The sequence below is a fragment of the Balaenoptera borealis genome (genome assembly GCF_965194805.1).
Source record: "Balaenoptera borealis genome assembly, chromosome: 15".
Classification (NCBI taxonomy): Eukaryota; Metazoa; Chordata; class Mammalia; order Artiodactyla; family Balaenopteridae; genus Balaenoptera; species Balaenoptera borealis.
In genome coordinates, this window is record NC_138871.1 from 32839979 (window position 1) to 32857390 (window position 17412).

Genomic DNA, 17412 nt, shown 5'->3' on the forward strand with positions numbered 1-17412 from the left:
GCTTCAGTTTCTTCATCTGTAAAATGGAGATAATACCTCACAGGGTTGTTGTGAGGATTAAATGACTCAACACGCATAACATGCATGGAGGAGTGGGTGGCTGCATTCTTATAGGGCCGGGGTCTGCAAACATTTTCTGTACAGGGCCAAAAGGTAAATATCTTAGGCTTTGTAAGTCAAGAGGCAAACTCCAGGCTATTAGGTAGGTGCTGATATAATCATTTAAAAGTACAAAAAGCCATTCTTAACTTGTGGGCCATATGAAAACACGGAACAGGGCAGATTTAGATAGCTGACCCTCTCTGTGGCCACAGCTCCCACTGGGTGGCCTCTTCTCGGGAGCTGCAGCTCTCACTGATTCCACTGACACCCTCTCGCCTCCTTGCTCTTCAGGCCTAGGGATGTAACAGCTCTCACTGTTGCTAGTCCCTGGGTGCCTCACCATTGCTATGCAACGAAGAGTAGCCCCCGCTCTCTTAACCCTTCCCCAATCTGTGTCATTTCAACCTTCTTGAGGGTGCCTTCTGTTTCCTGCCAGGACCGTGACAAATCCGGTGAGAGGGTTCAGGAAGGGAAGAAGAAATGGCACAGCATGAGGCTGAATGTTTTGCCCAAGGCCTAGTGAATGTGTATAGACATTGTGGCTAGAATGCGGCTCATCGTGGACCATGCATTGGGTTAAACAGTGTGAAGGCTGAAGTTCTGGTAGCAAGTCCATTCTTTTTCTGGACAAACAGTGTACATTATGACTTTTGAATTCCTTTCTGTGCTTTTACTCTCAAACTTCCTTGTTCTCGCCCTTCCCTCGCCCACCTGCCCAGATACACATAAGATGACCTCTTTTGTTCTCCTTTCCTCAAAGAGATGGCAAGAAGAATGTCACCTTCTTTGGATCAAGAGTACCTAAGTGATTTGCGTGGGTCACAGGAGAAAGTCTATCTGGCTTGATGCTCTGGGAGTTGTTTCATAATTACATTCCACGTGTCTCTTTAACAAGAGATGGTGGAATCCCTACTCCGTGCCAGGTACACTGCTGTTTATGGGTGATTCAAAGATGAGTTAAGCATAATTGGTGCCTCTGGGGGGTCAATCTGGTGGAGGGAAGACTCATAAACAGGAGCAGTTACACAAAAGAGCTATGGTACAACGAGTGTGCTGAGTAAGCCTTGGTGTGAGCTGCCCCAGCAGCAGGAGGAGCATTCACACTTTTCCTTGTCCTAACAAGGGAGTCCTACTGACGCTTAGCAAGCCCACCATCATCACAGGTTTTTTCCATCTGGTTTTTCTGGTGATTTCTTGACACTCAGTTTTCCAACCACTTAACATTAATCCAGCAGCTGTGTTTGTGGGAACAATAGACCCATGTGAAACCTAACATGGTCTCCTGGCTGAGACTCCCGACAAATCTCTGAGGCATGATTGTGGCCGCTTTGCCATGCACCACAGTTCCCGCCCTCAGGGAGCCTCCTCTGGAAGGCTGGCTGGAACCTTGGGTGACAACTGATTAACTGGGCTTGCTACAACCCAGGTCACTGGGCCCAACCCCCAAAGTTGCCTATCCGGTAGATCTGTGTTGGGGCCTAAGAAAGTTCATTTCTAACGAGTTCCTGGGGGATGCTGATGCTGCTGGTACAGGCACCACACTTTGAGAACCAGCACACACACACAAACACAAACACAAACACACACACACACACCCATACACACACACAGACACACACCCATACACACATACACACACCCATACACACACACCCATACACACACACACACAAACACACACACACATAGACACACACACAGACACACAGACACACACACACATACACACACGCACACACACACATACACACACGCACACACACACATGCACACACACACACAGACACACACACATAACACAGACACACACACACAGACACACACAACGACCAAGGCTGAAGAGCAGGGGCTGTGGAGGGAGCGACAACTGGGGCAAGGGCAACAGAGGGGTCTCACTTAGGGAGTTTGGATGAGAAATTTGAAAAGGGAGGCGCTGGGGAAAAAAGGAGTTTCACCTGATGAGAAAAAGTGGGCAGGTTGTGAAAGCCAGAGAGCCTTTGAAAGCTTATCGTGAGACTGAATCATTAGGTTTGAGACATCAGGCCTGGGAATTTGTATTTTTAAAGCTCTCCCAGGTGATTCTGATTCTCAGCCAAGTTTGAGACCCTCTATATACTCAATAGCCAGCAGTACCTGGCACAGAGTAGGTGCACAACAAATACTCAATTGAACTGGCTCTAATTCCAAGTGCGTGTTGGGAGTGTTTTGAGATTTCTAAATCTAGCTGTCCATATCCTCATTTATTTCATAAAGCTCAGTCCTAAACCACTAGTTAACAGATGAATAACATGCTCTCAAGCAGAAATTGAATTCTTCAAATAGAATGAACGTTATCTCAACGTCCAAGATTACAGAGATGAAAACCTGGCTCTTACCAAATATGTTGTATCAGTCACGAGGTACAGATTCCTGAAAACAACATAATAGAAAATCCCCTTTCGTCTTCGTCTCTGAGATTCTACTTGGCTCCTTCCTGTCTGCACATGTATGCACGCCACTGCATGTTCCACATTAGAAAATAATTAGAAGCAAACAGCTGTTAGTCAAGCAAGCCACATTTCGCCTACATTTTTCCAGAGTTCAACCCACTGCCCTGGGGGGAGGGGTGGCTTATCTAAAGAATCTCACCACGTTAAACACGTCAAACCAAAATGGAAATGCACTGCGATTAGTCTGAGCGTGAGGTAGCTCTGCGGAGCAGAGACAACTACTAAGAAAGTTTCCCTCCACTGTTTAAAATGGTTATTTCTTTTGATTTCATGGCAGAAAGTCTGCTCTAAAATTAGCAAATATCTCAGGGAATGATGAGTGTTATTTTTGTTGTCACTGGCAGAAGGGTAAACCTGTGTGTGTGTGTGTGTGTGTGTGTTTGTGTGTGTATGGGGTGGTGATGAGAGCTGGTTCTTATACTGAATCTTTTGCTGAGTCCTTGGACTTGGCATAGTTCTGTCTGCAGCACAGAACTAGAGGCTGTAGACCTGAGATGGAGCCTTGGGTTCCAGACCTGGGCAGAGCAAGGACTCTACCATCTCAGTTTTCCATGGTAGGAAACGAGGCAATGGGGACAGATTATGTCAGTCTTTTTAGCTACGATTTCCTAGTGCTCTCTGACTACTGGCTTAGTGTAGATGCTTATGGGCAAGACCATAGAGCAAGGGTGTTGGATGAATCACATGAATTCAAAGATACCTGCACCCAAGAGGAAGAGAAAAGAGGACTTTAGGAAGCATTAACTGCCTCCTATGACTTAAACTTCCCAATAAGTCAAAGAGGGTTTTAGTTAAGCTCTGGAGCTGTGGGGGGAAGAGAGATGTTGGAGAAAGAAGGCATTTTGCTCACAGCCAGGAAGAGTGAGTATCAGATCTATGGCCAACACAGTCCACTAGCGTGTCCTGATACACCAGCGCGTGGCTTGAATAAAGGGAGATGGGCTTATGTTATGGCAAGAGGAACAGAGATTAGGCATTAAGGAGAATCCTGCCATTGTTGTTAGACTATGGAATTTCCTACCAATGAAGTTACCAGATGTTACTGTAATTTATAATGATCCTCTGGGGTTACTGCCCAAGTCACTTTCTCCTAGTCCACTCTCATTCCACCACTTTGCCGTGGTGATTTTAAAAAGCCCAGCTCCCATTCCTGGGCCTATATCCAGAAAAGACAAAAACATAACATGCACCCCAATGTTCACAGCAGCGCTATTTACAATAGCCAAGACATGGACGCAACCTAAATGCCTATCAACAGATAAATGGATAAAGAAGATGTGGTATATATATATATATATATATATATATATATATATATATATATATATATATACACACAATGGAATATTACTCAGCTGTAAAAAAGAATGAAATAATACCATTTGCAGCAACATGGATGGACCTAGAGATTGTCATACTAAGTGAAGTAAGTCAGACAGAGAAAGACAAATACCATATGCTATCACTTACATGTTGAATCTAAAAAAATTATACAAATGAGCTTATTTATAAAACAGAAACAGACTCACAGACATAGAAAACAAACTTATGGTTACCAAAAGGGAAAGGAGGCAGGGAGGGATAAATTAAGAGTTTTAGATTAACAGATACAAACTACTATATATAAAATAGATAACCAACAAGGACCTATTGTATAGCACAGGGAACTATACTCAATATTTTGTAACAACCTATAATGGAAAAGAATCTGAAAAAGAATATATATACATGAAACTGAAACTAATATAACATTGTAAATCAACTATACTTCCATTAAAAAGGCCCAGCTCTCACCTTGATATTGTGGAAATTGAGAAAGTACACACTTATACTTTCAAGTCCATGATTTTAGAAATTTGTTTCTTTGTGATAAGCTGGATTTTGGTTTGATATTTTATCATCCCAAAAGATTCTGATTCTTACTATGTAAGTGTTTTAGGAGGAGTGAGGGTGGGTTTTTGAGTAGAAAGAGGCACACCTTGATCGGAGAATACCACTTCCGGGGGGACGAGGGCCTGCGCATGTTGTTGTTGAGATTTCGGGGTTCCGGGAATTCATACTCCTGCTCTGGCATCTTGACTCTTGCATTCTTTGCCTTCTCCAACTTAGCACCTTCTTCTGTGGAGCCCTTTTCTCCCCAACGAACCTAAAATAAATAACAAAAAAAAAAAAAACCCAAAATGACAAAATAAAATATGATGGCTCTGGAGAACGAGAATCACAAATAACTGTATGATGTGCTACCCAGTCCTCATTTCCTTTGGGTTTTGAGGGTCAGGGAAGAGCGGTGGTGTGGAAAAAGGGAAAGGGGGAGGGCTAAAGGAGCAGAGAAAGGCAGCGAGGGGCAGGGATATTTGAGGGAGGAACTGTCCAGGCTGTGGGGACAGTACATGCAAAGGCATTGTGGGCCCAGGCAAGAACTTTGGATTTTATTCCAGTGAGAGAAGAAACCACTGCGGGTGGGGTTGAGCCAATGAGTGAACTGCTCTGACTCACAGTGGGCAAGATACAGGAGTGCACAGGTGAAAGGCTGTACCCGCCATCTCTCCATCTGATGCCTCACAGATCACATCCTCATTAGACCTCAAGTGTGAGTTTTCACCAGTTTGCTTTGGTTTTCCGTCCCTGAGTAGTCAGCACATAGATATGAGTACATGAAGCTGTCCTCTTACCTCCATCCTTTTAATGCCTCCGACGCCTCGCCCACCATAATAAGAGGCATCTACCGTAGGCCACTTTTTCTTAGGCAGACCATCATCATCTTCTTCCTGCAGAGAGATTGTGACACATGAAGGAAAAAGCACCACTGCTGTATGTATGTGTCCACTACCGCAAAGCGGATAGGGGTAGACCGCCTGGGTTAAATCCCAGTGCTACCGCTTCCTGGGGCCTTGGGAAATCACTTAACCTACCTAAGCTTATCCTTCTTACCTGTAAAGAGGGAATACAGAGCAGCACTACGTGGTTAGATTGTGGTGTATTCTTGGGACCTGTGCTCTTCTGCATCTCTACTCCTTTATAGGGTATCTCATCTAATCCCATCTACATGTTAATGACTTGTCGATTTACATCTTCATCCCTGACTCCTCTGAACTCCGTTGACACGGACATCTCCTCCCGGGGGACTAATCAACATCTCAACAATACTGCATCACAGCCATAGACAATGGACTTGAGGACACGGGGAGGGGGGAGGGGAAGCTGGGACAAAGTGAGAGAGTGGCATTGACATATACACACTACTAAATGTGAAACAGATGGCTAGTGGGAAGCAGCCGCAGAGCACAGGGAGATCAGCTCAGTGCTTTGTGACCACCTAGAGGGGTGGGATAGGGAGGGTGGGAGGGAGACGCAAGAGGGAGGAGATATGGGGGTATATGTATACGTAGAGTTGATTCACTTTGTTATACAGCAGAAACTAACACACCATTGTAAAGCAATTATACTCCAATAAAGATGTTAAAAAAAAAAAGAAAAAAAACCCAATTTATTTGGCTTCATACTACAAGATAAAAGCACAAAAAATAGTTGTTCTTATAGACATAATTCATCTGTTTTACAAAGAGCCTCTTTTCTGAGATTTTTAATAGTTTTTGAAATTTGATCTGAATTTATAAACATATTGGATCCTGATTTTACATTGGTATATATATGTATAACGTTTCTTCAAATTACATTTTCCTTTCTTTCACTAATTTTAGCTGTGCTATTTAATGAATCTATTACCTTCTTGAAATGGAACCAGACAAAATATTGTGGAAAAGCGTTCATGTACTTGATATATTAAAGAAAGTGAAAAATACAAGGATAATATTAAAAAAAAAAAAAAAAAAGAAGTCCTGATTTCCCCACCTCAGACCTGCTCCCCCCATAGTCTTCCCCCCTGCCTAGGATTCACTCTTGAATTCTCTCTCCCTCACTGTCCCTCCCCCACCCCATCTCAATTTGCCAGCGAGCTCTGTTGACCCTACTTCTAAAAGATTCCAAATTTGTGACTTCTCCAACTGTACCTCCATCACCACCTCCACCACCCTGGTCTCAAGGCCCCATAAGCTTTCTCCTGGATACTGAGGTGGTCTCCTAACTGACCTTCCTGCTGCCCTCTTACCTATGATCCATGCTCCACAAAGCAGCAGAATAAATTCCAAATCCTGACTCTGCCCTGCGAGCTCTGGCCTTTGCTCGCCTCTCCAGCCTTCTTCCTTACCACGCTCCCCTTCTCTCTGGCCCTCAAATATTCTGCGTGCATTCCCGTCTCGGGGACTGTGTGCATTCCCTTGTCCAGGAATGGCTTTTCCCCTGGTCTTTTCATGGTTGGTTCCTTCTTATCACTCCACAGAGAGGCCTTCCCTGGACATCCTTCTCAAGTAGCCCCAGTCTCTTCGTCCCATCAATCTGTTTTATTTTTATTTTTAGCTCTTATCATGGCTTGCTATTTATTTATTGTCTGTCTCTGCACACTGGGATGTAAGTTCCAAGGAAACTTCTGGTTATTTGTCGTATTTACTATTCTCTTCTCAGCTTTTAGAACAGCATCTAGTACGTGGTAGATGCCCAAGAATTAGCTGCTGAATTTACAAATAAACTAAATGAGATGACTCAAATAAAGCAGTGAACTCAGTGTCTGCAACTTAGCTCAGAGACAGGAAGTTTGCACTGATAATATTTTTCAAGATGAAGGAGCTTGTAAGTTTATGGATGGAAAAGGGAAGGATAATCAGCAAAACTGTTCCTCATCTTGGCACTGTGATTATTCCTGTTGTGGGGAGAAAAACTCACCATCTACGGTCCTGGATGGGCTACAAGGTGGTGGCGTAATTTCCCTCCTGGGTAGGGAAAGGAAGCTAAAAATGGGGTCAGCAAAGCAGCAGGATGAGCTCAGAACAAGCGGGCCTCCTACAGACTTGTGTTGGAGGCATTTGCGGAGGCAGCAGAGTCCCATGTGGGGCCGTCACTGTATGGAAAGGGGCATCCCATGCATGGGGCAGGGTATAAAGCACGGGTCGGCAGAAGAGAGATCAGAGCCAGAGGTGACAAAGCAAAACAGTTACACGTAACACATTAAGACTCCCAGGGTGACCTGCTGTGCTTGCAATAGGCAGGCTTCTTTTTAAAAATTCAAAAAAAACATGAATACATCTAAATGACAGTGATCACCGCTGACCAGAGGACTTGTAACATTCTGGCAGGTGAGCAGAATGGGTCAGTCTCTCTCTGTGTCTCTCTCTCTCTTCAACGTATACGTCCTTCTTGGACGTGGGACTGTGTGCCCTGAAGGCACAGTGGATTCTGTTGACCCTTATATTTTAAATCTTGCACAGAGCCTGGTGTACAGTAGGTGCTCAATATTTGCAAGTATTGAATTCACGATAACCACAGCTGGATTTATGTACCCTTTACCGTGTATGTGCCGGTCACTCTTCTGGGCTCTTGACATGTATCGATATTAAACCAGTTAGCTCATCTTTAATCTTTCAAACCTACATGTTGTCAGATAAATTTAATGGGTAAGACAAAGCTCTTAAGATGTATTTGGATCCCTTACAATAGAGATCTGATAATTAAGGGACCTGGGAAGAAAAGGCCCAACAGACAAGAAATTGTCTCAAAGGTTTTATCCCGTTTTCATATTTCTAATAAAATTTGGTTTCCGGAGATGAAAAATAAAATAAAATAAACCAGTTAGCTCACAAATAGCCACTGAGGTAGTTGGTGCTATTATACCCATTTTACAGAGAAGGAATAGAGAGATTAAGTGACTGAGTCACCCAGCTTGAATGTGGTGGAGCTGGATTTGAGCCCAGGTAGCCACACTCTCATTTGACTGTTTCTCAGTGTTGACAAAATTCAAGGTTTTGTCCTTTTTTGTTTTGCTTTTCCAACCATTTGATGCTTTCAAATAAATGCTAGTTTTCTACTTCTCAACCCTTGTAGCTGCTAATTTTGAAGACTTCTGACTACAAAACATGGCAAAATGATAAATAAAAACAAGCAAAAGCAAAAAAAAAAAAAAAAAAATCCAAGCAAGAAAATACTATAGTTCACAGTACTTTACCTTATGATGTAATTTCAGAAAGCTTCTGATGGTGATGTCAGCCAGGAACTTTATATGGTTAAACTTTACCACCAGAGTGTGTCTGTGTGTCATACATGAAACATGGCTTCAAAAAGCCTGGGCATGCCTGGTCTAGTGCCTTGTTCAAAGGACTTAACTGAAATTAAGTCACCCTAAACTGAACGTAGCACCAAGAATGTAAGAAACTCCAAGAATAAAGCTGCTCTTATTCATTACGGGGCTGAAAAGGTCTTATGAGTCTCCTAATTTCTTAAATGACAGGAGCACAAACGTTACAGACCATCTAATTGAGCCTTTTCATTGCACAGGATAGTCAGATCCAGAAAAATGAAGAGAAGTTCCGATCTGGCTTGCTGATGCCTTGTCCGGGATTCCCGCGATATTTGCACACGGACCGCCCTCCCGCTCATCTCTTCCCGCCCCGGGGGCTCTATTTCTCCGCGGTGCCTGGGTACCCAGGCTGGGCCGGCCTTCTGCGCATGTGCAGGGCCCACATCCCAGACGGGAAATGCCGAGACTGTAGCCTGCTCCACGCGTTCCTGATACACCAAGCCTGCCTTTTATCCCCTGACCCGAGCTTGCCTGCCAAACTCAAACAACAACAGCAAAAGACAACACAGAGGCCCAGGGTTTGACCAAAGGGAGAGTCAGAATTTCCCTGCAGTTACCATGGCTCTGTTTACACATTCTAGAGGCGGGAGGGTTTTGCAATCTTCAGAAGAGAAGGGAATCTTTGATGTGTTTTTTTCATTTGGCCAAAAATTGATGGAGTAAAATCATAGTCCCCAGCAATTCAACTAACAGAATTGGCAGCACCTGAGGTGAATTTCTACATCTAATCAAGTATAAGGGCTTTGGGGGAAGTCCCCCTCAAACTGCCCTTTAAGGATGTCGCAGGGAGGGGAAAAACCACCAGTATGATAAAGGGAGGACAGACTGGATGAGCTGAATTGCTTTGTGTTAGCAAAGCCGTAGGAATCGGGTTTGTGGGCGGTCAGCAGAAGATGAACAGAAGAGTGGAACTGAGCTCCAGAAAACTGCCAGCCCCTGCCCTGCCCCCACCCCCACCCCCCGAGACGGCCAGGAGAACCTTCCAGGAGTGGAATGAAGGGGCTTTTTAACAGTCTGTCGGAAGTTATTAATTGGCTGCACTGTGTTGTAACCCACTCATACTTTTAAACCTTCAGTAAAACTCCCTATGCAGATGGCTTTGTGCCAGTGGTGCCTTTGGGGGATGGAGAGATCTGGTTTGTTAGATGGTATCTGTCTCCTTCTGAGAGGAGATAACACAGAAGAAGCCAGAAATGGAGTCAGTGTTGCCTGGAGAAACCTCAGAGATTAGGGAGGGATGCTGGTTTCCCATCAGAGGAAGTTGTGTTTAAATTTTAAAGGATGTGGTGGCCCCAGATATCCAGTTGTCTGATGTTTGGGTAACACAAGTGGCAGCTCATGATTCAGACAGTGAGGCCCATTCTGACCCGCTTGTCCTCAGGCAGACCTGCTCTAGGAAGAAAAAAGCTGTAAACTATGAAGTCTGATGCACACATTTGGTTAGCCCATAACTGGATTAGTCCTGTGCTGCCATCACACACTGAAACTTTCCATCTTTCTAATCATGCCAGGCTTTTGTATAGCCCCATGCTTCAACATTCACAGCTCCATATGCTCAGGACAAACTTCTCCCACTTCTTCTATCTGTCTTTTAAGATATTGCTCGAATTTAACCTATTCTGTGAAGCACTCCCTGATTCCCCAGAGAATTCAATGCTCCCTTCTTGTATTTGCCATGGTTCCTTGTATTGACCTTCACTCACTCAACAGATATTTAACAATTAGTTAGTTATTAAGCAAACCAGCAAGGAGAAGGGGGGGCCCTGTATTTGTCCATTCCTTCCTTCACTCGCTCAAGCAACTGTAGTTGTGCCCCACTGCACAGTGTTCTATTTTGAGAAAAACAGAGAGAATGCAGCTGTCAACAAGATCGTTTACATTTACAGAGGGGTAAGTTTTGTGAGGGTGACGACCTGAAACAAAGGATTAAGGCTACAGAAACTCCCAAGCCCAAGAGGCTCTGGAGGGGAGGGCAGACCTCAAGTAGATCTGGCTGTACTGTCTCATCTGAAATCTTTGGGGATAAGCCAGAGAGGTCACCTTCAATGTCAGCCTTGGAGATGAATTCCTAGGAGTGAATTGGCGAGTCAGAAAAATTCATCAACACTTCTGTTTGTAAATACCAAAAAATTCCAACTGACTTAACTATACGTTTTGGTACCATCATAGCTGTTCACACACACACAGTGATTAACACAGTGACTGTCTTGTGTTCTTCAATAAAGAATTGTGTGTTTATTTTTTAAAGCAATGTTCCATTTAAAACTACTGAATATAGAAGACTGAATGCTGGGTTTGTTCCAGGACCTCTGATTGGAGCAGACATGTGTGTGTGTGTGTGTGCAAGTGTGCATGTATGTATCAGTGTGTGTCAGATGTCCACTGGAAAAAGGATGTCTGGCAGAAGCTTGGTCCTTCACCTCTCCAGAGTGGGCAGTTAGTCTGGCTGTCTGTGCAGACACAGCTGTGAGAGGTAACAGGCCTGATGCTATTAAAGAGTTCAATTTGTCTGCTCCTAGACAAGTTGTTTAATTTTTCTATAGCTCAGTTTTCCCATCTAAAACATTCTTGTCACAGAGAAATTGTTAGGTCAGTGAGCATGATAATAAACCTGGAAATAAATTCATCATTCAAAGCTAGTTACTTATTGTTAATTGGATACCCACCCAGTGTCATTTCCTTCAGTACCCATCCCTCTCCCTCTCAAACAGTCAGAAAATCCATGGAAGGTGAGGACATTTAGAACTAAATCAGCAGATGAAGTACTGCGTTATTGATTCTCCCATAAACTGCCAATTGTTTGGAATAACTAGAGACTTAGTGAGGAATCCTCACTCTATTGCCAATTAGAGAAGACCCTTAACCCAGAAAATGCCCTTCTTGGTTGTGAAGATTGAGCTTCCTTGTTTTTGTGGAGAGCTGGAAATTTCAAGTAATTTTTCTTTGTCCTGTCTTTATATACAGAAACATTACTGTCGGTTGCACGAAATCTCAAAAAGTCATGCCTTTTTATATTATGCATTTTGATATTCCCTAATAAAGAGGATCACTGAGAGCTCATTATAAAGTTGTGTCCATTGTCTAAGTTTATTCATTTTTTAGTAGACTTACCTCCCTTAGGATATGATGCTTACAGAGCTGATGAAAGTTTGGATAATTGATGCTTGTTCATATACATGGCAGAGACTATTTAACCTCATTTGGCTAATTATTGAATGTTAGATACTGTATTAAGCTCTTTGGGGAATTAGTCAAAGATTAATTAGATATAGATCCTGACCTTCAAGTATAGCTAATGGTCTTAAACTTTGATGCAAAAGGAAACGTTTAATAAATAAATACCCTGGGAATGCGGAGAAGGTAGAAATTAGCTCTGGTGGAAGGAATTACAGCATAGGAGCTGTGCTCGAAAGGCTGGTGGGATCTGAACACAGGGAACCGGAGTGGAGAAGGTTGTCTAGATCCAGACTATGATTTTTAGGGCCTTGTATAAAATACTTTTATGGGCTGAGTTATGTCATCGTTTCTGTGGGATTTCTTTATTTTTTATTTTTTTCTGCCAAAACACATTAGGAAGGAGATTAAGCCTGCTTAATTCACAGGGCCAAGGAACAATCAGGGCCAGCATGCATGCCCAGGTAATCGGCACAGCCTGCAGCCCGCCCCGGCCAGCCCGGAAACTCCTATAGGTCTAACAGAACCTTTCAGGTCTCAAGGGTCCCCAGGTTGTCATTCTGTTTCAGAAATTAGGTCTGCCTTCTTGAGGTGAAAGTATGACTTCCATAAGAATAGTGGATGAAACTGGAAACATTCAACTACTTCTTTTCTCTTGCTTCTAGCTATTCTTTCTTGGTGGTTTACTGGCTTGAGCTTTTTTTTTTTTTCCCTCCAAAATTGTATCGTTGGCTATCAGACTTCATTCTACAAATACTTATTGAGCTTGTTTTGTGTGTGGAGTCCTAGGCTAGATGCTGGGGCCTGGGGTCAACCATACCCCACAGTCTTGGACCTAAGTCTCCCGGTGTATTTTGGCCACAGTGGCTGCCGTATCACCTTCCAAAGGCAAATGCAGAGCCAGCAGCAGAAAAGGGCAGTAACTCCGCTAATTGAACATAATGAGTGAAGGGAACATTCTTCACCTCAGGGCAAACAGAGCAACCTCAGCGAGAGCTTCTTGCCCTATTTTTCTCTGGGAGTATAAGACACAGCTGCACACAAGAGAACCACAGCCAAACTGGAACCCAGGGAACTAGCCACGGTGCTTTCTCTTGAAGGATTAAGAAAAGGCTTTTGTGGATGTCAGGAGAGTTTTTTTTCCTCCCTCCTCTATGCACAGAAATGTAATTTCCTCCTCTGATTTCTGGGCAGAAAGTTCGCATTCCAACAAGATGCGCTTTAATTGATTGCAGCTATTAAATCCCTTAGCTTACAAGCTTATAGTTCAGGATATAAGAGCCACATGGAATTTTAAATGTAATCTTTTTTTTTTTTTCTTTATGTAGGAAACTTGACAAAGGCATTGGGAAGACGAATGGTGAGGGGGTGGTGCTCGCTTTGCAACAACAGACCTTACGGATTAAGGACGATGAACTCGAAACCTCACCAATATATCTTCTGATCCCACTAAGTTTGCAGACCTGTACTCTGGCTTCTAAATTGGTTAGTGTTGCATTGAGGGAGGCCAGCTAACCCAGGAGTAATCGGAGGATCAGGAAAAGCACTGGGCAGACACTGCTGCCCAGGGATGCTCCGTCTCACCATCAGCCTTTAACGCCTCCAGGCCACACATGCACCAGACCTGCTTATTGGACAATTTACGGTGGAATTGAAGACATTTTTCTTCCTTTAAATGATGAGGGTCTAATATCCTATGCAAGGCTGGAATACTAGCATATCCCCCTCCACTGTATTTTCTTTACTTCCTGGCAAACTTCAGCACCATCTGTTTCTAGAACCACTGATTGTTTGGACGATGTGGCAAATTCACTCCGATCTACACATATAAAGCATAAGTCTCTGCAGGGAGAAGAGATCCATCAAGTGTCTGTTTTACAGGAAAAATCAGTACCTTGGGGCTCCAAATAATTGTACGGATAAAACTATTTATGTTTGCATTTCAAATTTTTCTTGCAAGGAGAAAACCTTCCAAAAACCATTCTGCCTCTGGCTGCCAGTTCAGTTCAGTTCCTGTTCATCCTTGGTTAGGAAAGAGCCAAAGACCTCCCTCCCTCTTTGCTGCTTTGTACTCAGTGGGAATCTGGGCTTGACTTAGCTCTGCTTTGCAGAGGCCTGAGTCTCGGGCTGCCCAGTCAGCTCTCTGCCCCACTCCACCATCCTGTCTACCTGGTCACTCACCTCACTTTCCTCAGCAGGGGGTGGAGGGACCTCCTTGATAATCTGAAAAGAAAAAAAAAAGAACAAGTCAGTAGAAATCTCCAGCCACCTGCTTTCCAAGAGCCCTGCTCTCAAGAGGTGCCTGGTGGTGGGGCCATAATTACCATAGGAACGGGCCCAAGCAAGGCAGGTGTCTTTCTGGGCAGAATAGCTCAGTTAGTTAGAGCATGACCCAGGCAGAGAGTTCCACACTCAGTTGTGTCTCCTGTAGTTTTGTATAGAGAAAAAAACGTTCCACGGGTAAAAGTTTCATCTTTTACCCGAGGGAGCTATCCTGCAAATTTATTCACTCATTTTTTCATCTAAGTCATTCCTGCATCAAATCATTCACCCACCCGCCCAAACAGCTGCACATTTAACAAAGAATGGTCCAGAACAGAAGTTAAGATAGTGCTACAGAGATAAGTCAGGTATAGACCACACTCAAACTGTTGGCAATTCCATTAACTGTCACTGGTCCCAGGTGGTACCCATGGGAGGATGTGACGGTCAGGCTGACGGATTCCCAACAAAGGGCAACAAAGAAGGGGTAGCCGGGGATTCCTTTCAGGGCCCTGAAATTTAAGAGGCACAAAGATTTACATAACAATATTCTAAGACTGGACTCTGCAAATACCCCATCATCAGGGTTAAAGAGAGACATGTGGTCACTCTGGGAAGGCAAGCAATTGTGAGCCCCTTCTAACCAATGAGAGGATGGGTGACATATGGAGAAGGATGGGAAGGAGAAAAGAAGGGTGGCGGTAAGTAGCCTGTCCTCACTTTTGTCTCCAACTTGCACACCCCATTCATGAAAGGAAAGCTCTTGTACCCTTGCAGTTAATTTGATTTAGAGTCTTTTACAAGGCAATTTGGTCATTATCCACTCTGACTCCACCATGTCCCTTGAAGGCTCCCTCCTCTCACACCCCAAGCTCATTATCAGAATGTTGGGTCCCCTACCTGCAGTCTTTTTCCTTAGAGAATTCTGGTAAGTACAAAAGTCATTGAATATCTTTTGATGTCTTAGCGTCAGGGCTGGCCTGGACCACTTTATGGATGGGCGCTCGGGCACTGTCCATGGGACCAGTTCCTTAACGGAGTTGGAGAGCTCTCCCGGCTGCAGGGCAGGCTGCCTACTAGGCAGCTCTTCCTCACTTCTCCCCCCTACTAAGTACATATCACCTTCGATTTGATGATTATTCTGGGACCGCATTTGGGCTCTGATCCCCCCTGCTGTCACCCATGCTATCACTATCTGTAATGTCATCTCTGTATGTTGAGACAGGCTACTGACTTGAGGCTCTACTAACATCAGCCAGGGGACTGAGCCCCCAGTCACCTAAAAGGATGGTACTCAATTAAGAGGCAGAGGCTATCATTTCAATGTATTTATTTATTTTATTTTTTGGCTGCACCGCGTGGCAGGTGGGGTCTCAGTTCCCCGGCCAGGGATCGAACTCGCACCCCCTGCACTGGAAGTGCAGAGTCTTAACCCCTGGACTGCCAGGGAAGCCCCAAGGCTATCATTTCAAACTCTCATTTCATCTGCCTCCACTTCCTGGCCATCGTGGGAAACCTGCTGAAGGTCTTTGGAAAGCATGAAGCCATGATTTTGCTCACCCACTCAACACTGGCTCCAAATTCCTTAAAAAAAAATCTCTGAGGAAGGTCATTACTGCCCAATGCTGATTTCCCATCATCCCAGAGGCAGTGATGATTTTCAAACAGGAAATGCCTGGAGACTGGAAGGAGGGGTGAGGAGCTGGGGACAGCAATCTGGAATGCATCTCTTCTCTCAGGGTGGGATTAAGGAGGGGGAGCGAGAGGAGAGCAGGATACTTGGGAACACAGACAGATGTTGACAAGAGTGCCGTGGGCAGTGTATTTGTTAAGTACCCTGGGTGTACAGAGGTTTGGTGCAGAGCAGCTGGGGTTTTGTCTTCACAGTGCAACCAGCTTCCCCCCTTGCTGCATGGAAGCACTGTGTAGTTGTCAAACGTGAACCCTAGACCTGCCTTTTTTTGACTGTGAGGATCCGACAAGTCCCCGAACCTCCTTGAGCTCCAATGCCTTCATCTGTTAAATGGGAGCAACAAGACTAACCTTGCAGGCACTGAGTCACGATAAGCAATAATGTTTGCAAAACATCTGGAACAGAGGGGGCGCTCAATAGATGGTGCATACTATTATTATTCCCCTTTCCCTTTCCTGTAGTCACTGTCTCTTGCTTTTATTAAATCTTTCACAAAGGTTTCACTTAACCTCCCCTCCCTCCGCATACACCAAATGAAAATTTAGTATATACTATGTATGATGGTTTCCAGATGGCGCAGCCTAGAAGCCAGAGCTTCATAAAAAGGATGAGACAGGAGGCTGGCGCTCAGACGGTGGCCAGAGGGCCTGACAGTGGCCAGGGTCTTCAGGGGGGACAGCAGGAGTATGCTTCACCACATACGTGTAAGCACATGACATCAGCCAGGAAGTGCTGACATCAGCTAAGCAGCCCACCACTCAGACCAACCCGTCTGTGGGTTGATGGTCAACGTGTCTTATTGGGTATTTGTCGAATTCTACATCCAACAATGTCCCAAGGGGAACCCCAAAGACAAAGCAAAACACATGATTTATTAAGTATTAATCATAGGTGGACTAATTCATAATCTAGATGCCAGGCTGACATACTTGTAAACTGGGCACCTGAGCTACTGGAAAAATGCCACTATGTTCAGGTAGACGAAATTTAGGCACTTCCAGTCTGGCCTTATCGGATGGGTGTCTGGCTCTATTCAGCGGGAATGAGGAAGAAGTCTTCCTATTGCCTCAAGCCCCTGCCCCCTCCTTCCCAGTCTTCTCCTGGGGGCAGGTGCAGCTTGTCCAGGGAATGGCACGCGAGCGTCTCAAAGTGCGATCCGGGCAGGCTGGATGGGCTGTCTGTGAGTGAGCCAAACTCTCATGCCAAGACCAGTGCCTGGGCCACCCAATGGAGTGCTGTGAGCACAGGGACAGTCAGCCCTCCCCATTTCCCCCCCCTTCCCCCCCACCCCGCCAGGGCCCGAGCCCAGGTAGCCTGGAGGAGCAATTGGGCAACAGCTTGCATTGGTCTTGAGCCTACAGTACCACTGTAGCCTCACAGGAGAAAATGCAAATTGCCTCAGCCCCCAAAAGGCCTGCATGACGTGCAGATGTGGCCCCCCACCTCTCCACTTCACCCCTCTCCACCTCTCTCCTCTTCACTTTCTGCACTTCAGCCTCCTGTCA

The 17412-nt window shown here is 44.8% G+C and overlaps 1 protein-coding gene across 1 annotated transcript in view; it reads right to left on the minus strand.

Annotated features, from left to right (window-relative positions):
* ANTXR1 (ANTXR cell adhesion molecule 1) overlaps positions 1-17412 on the minus strand; it is a 241630-nt gene that overhangs the window by 64285 nt on the left and 159933 nt on the right. Inside the window, exons 14-16 of the mRNA XM_082356369.1 lie at positions 14134-14175; positions 5264-5359; positions 4570-4737 (exon numbers count right to left, since the gene is read on the minus strand). Of these exons, the coding sequence (XP_082212495.1) occupies positions 4570-4737; positions 5264-5359; positions 14134-14175 (306 nt within the window). The remainder of the gene's footprint in view (positions 1-4569; positions 4738-5263; positions 5360-14133; positions 14176-17412) is intronic.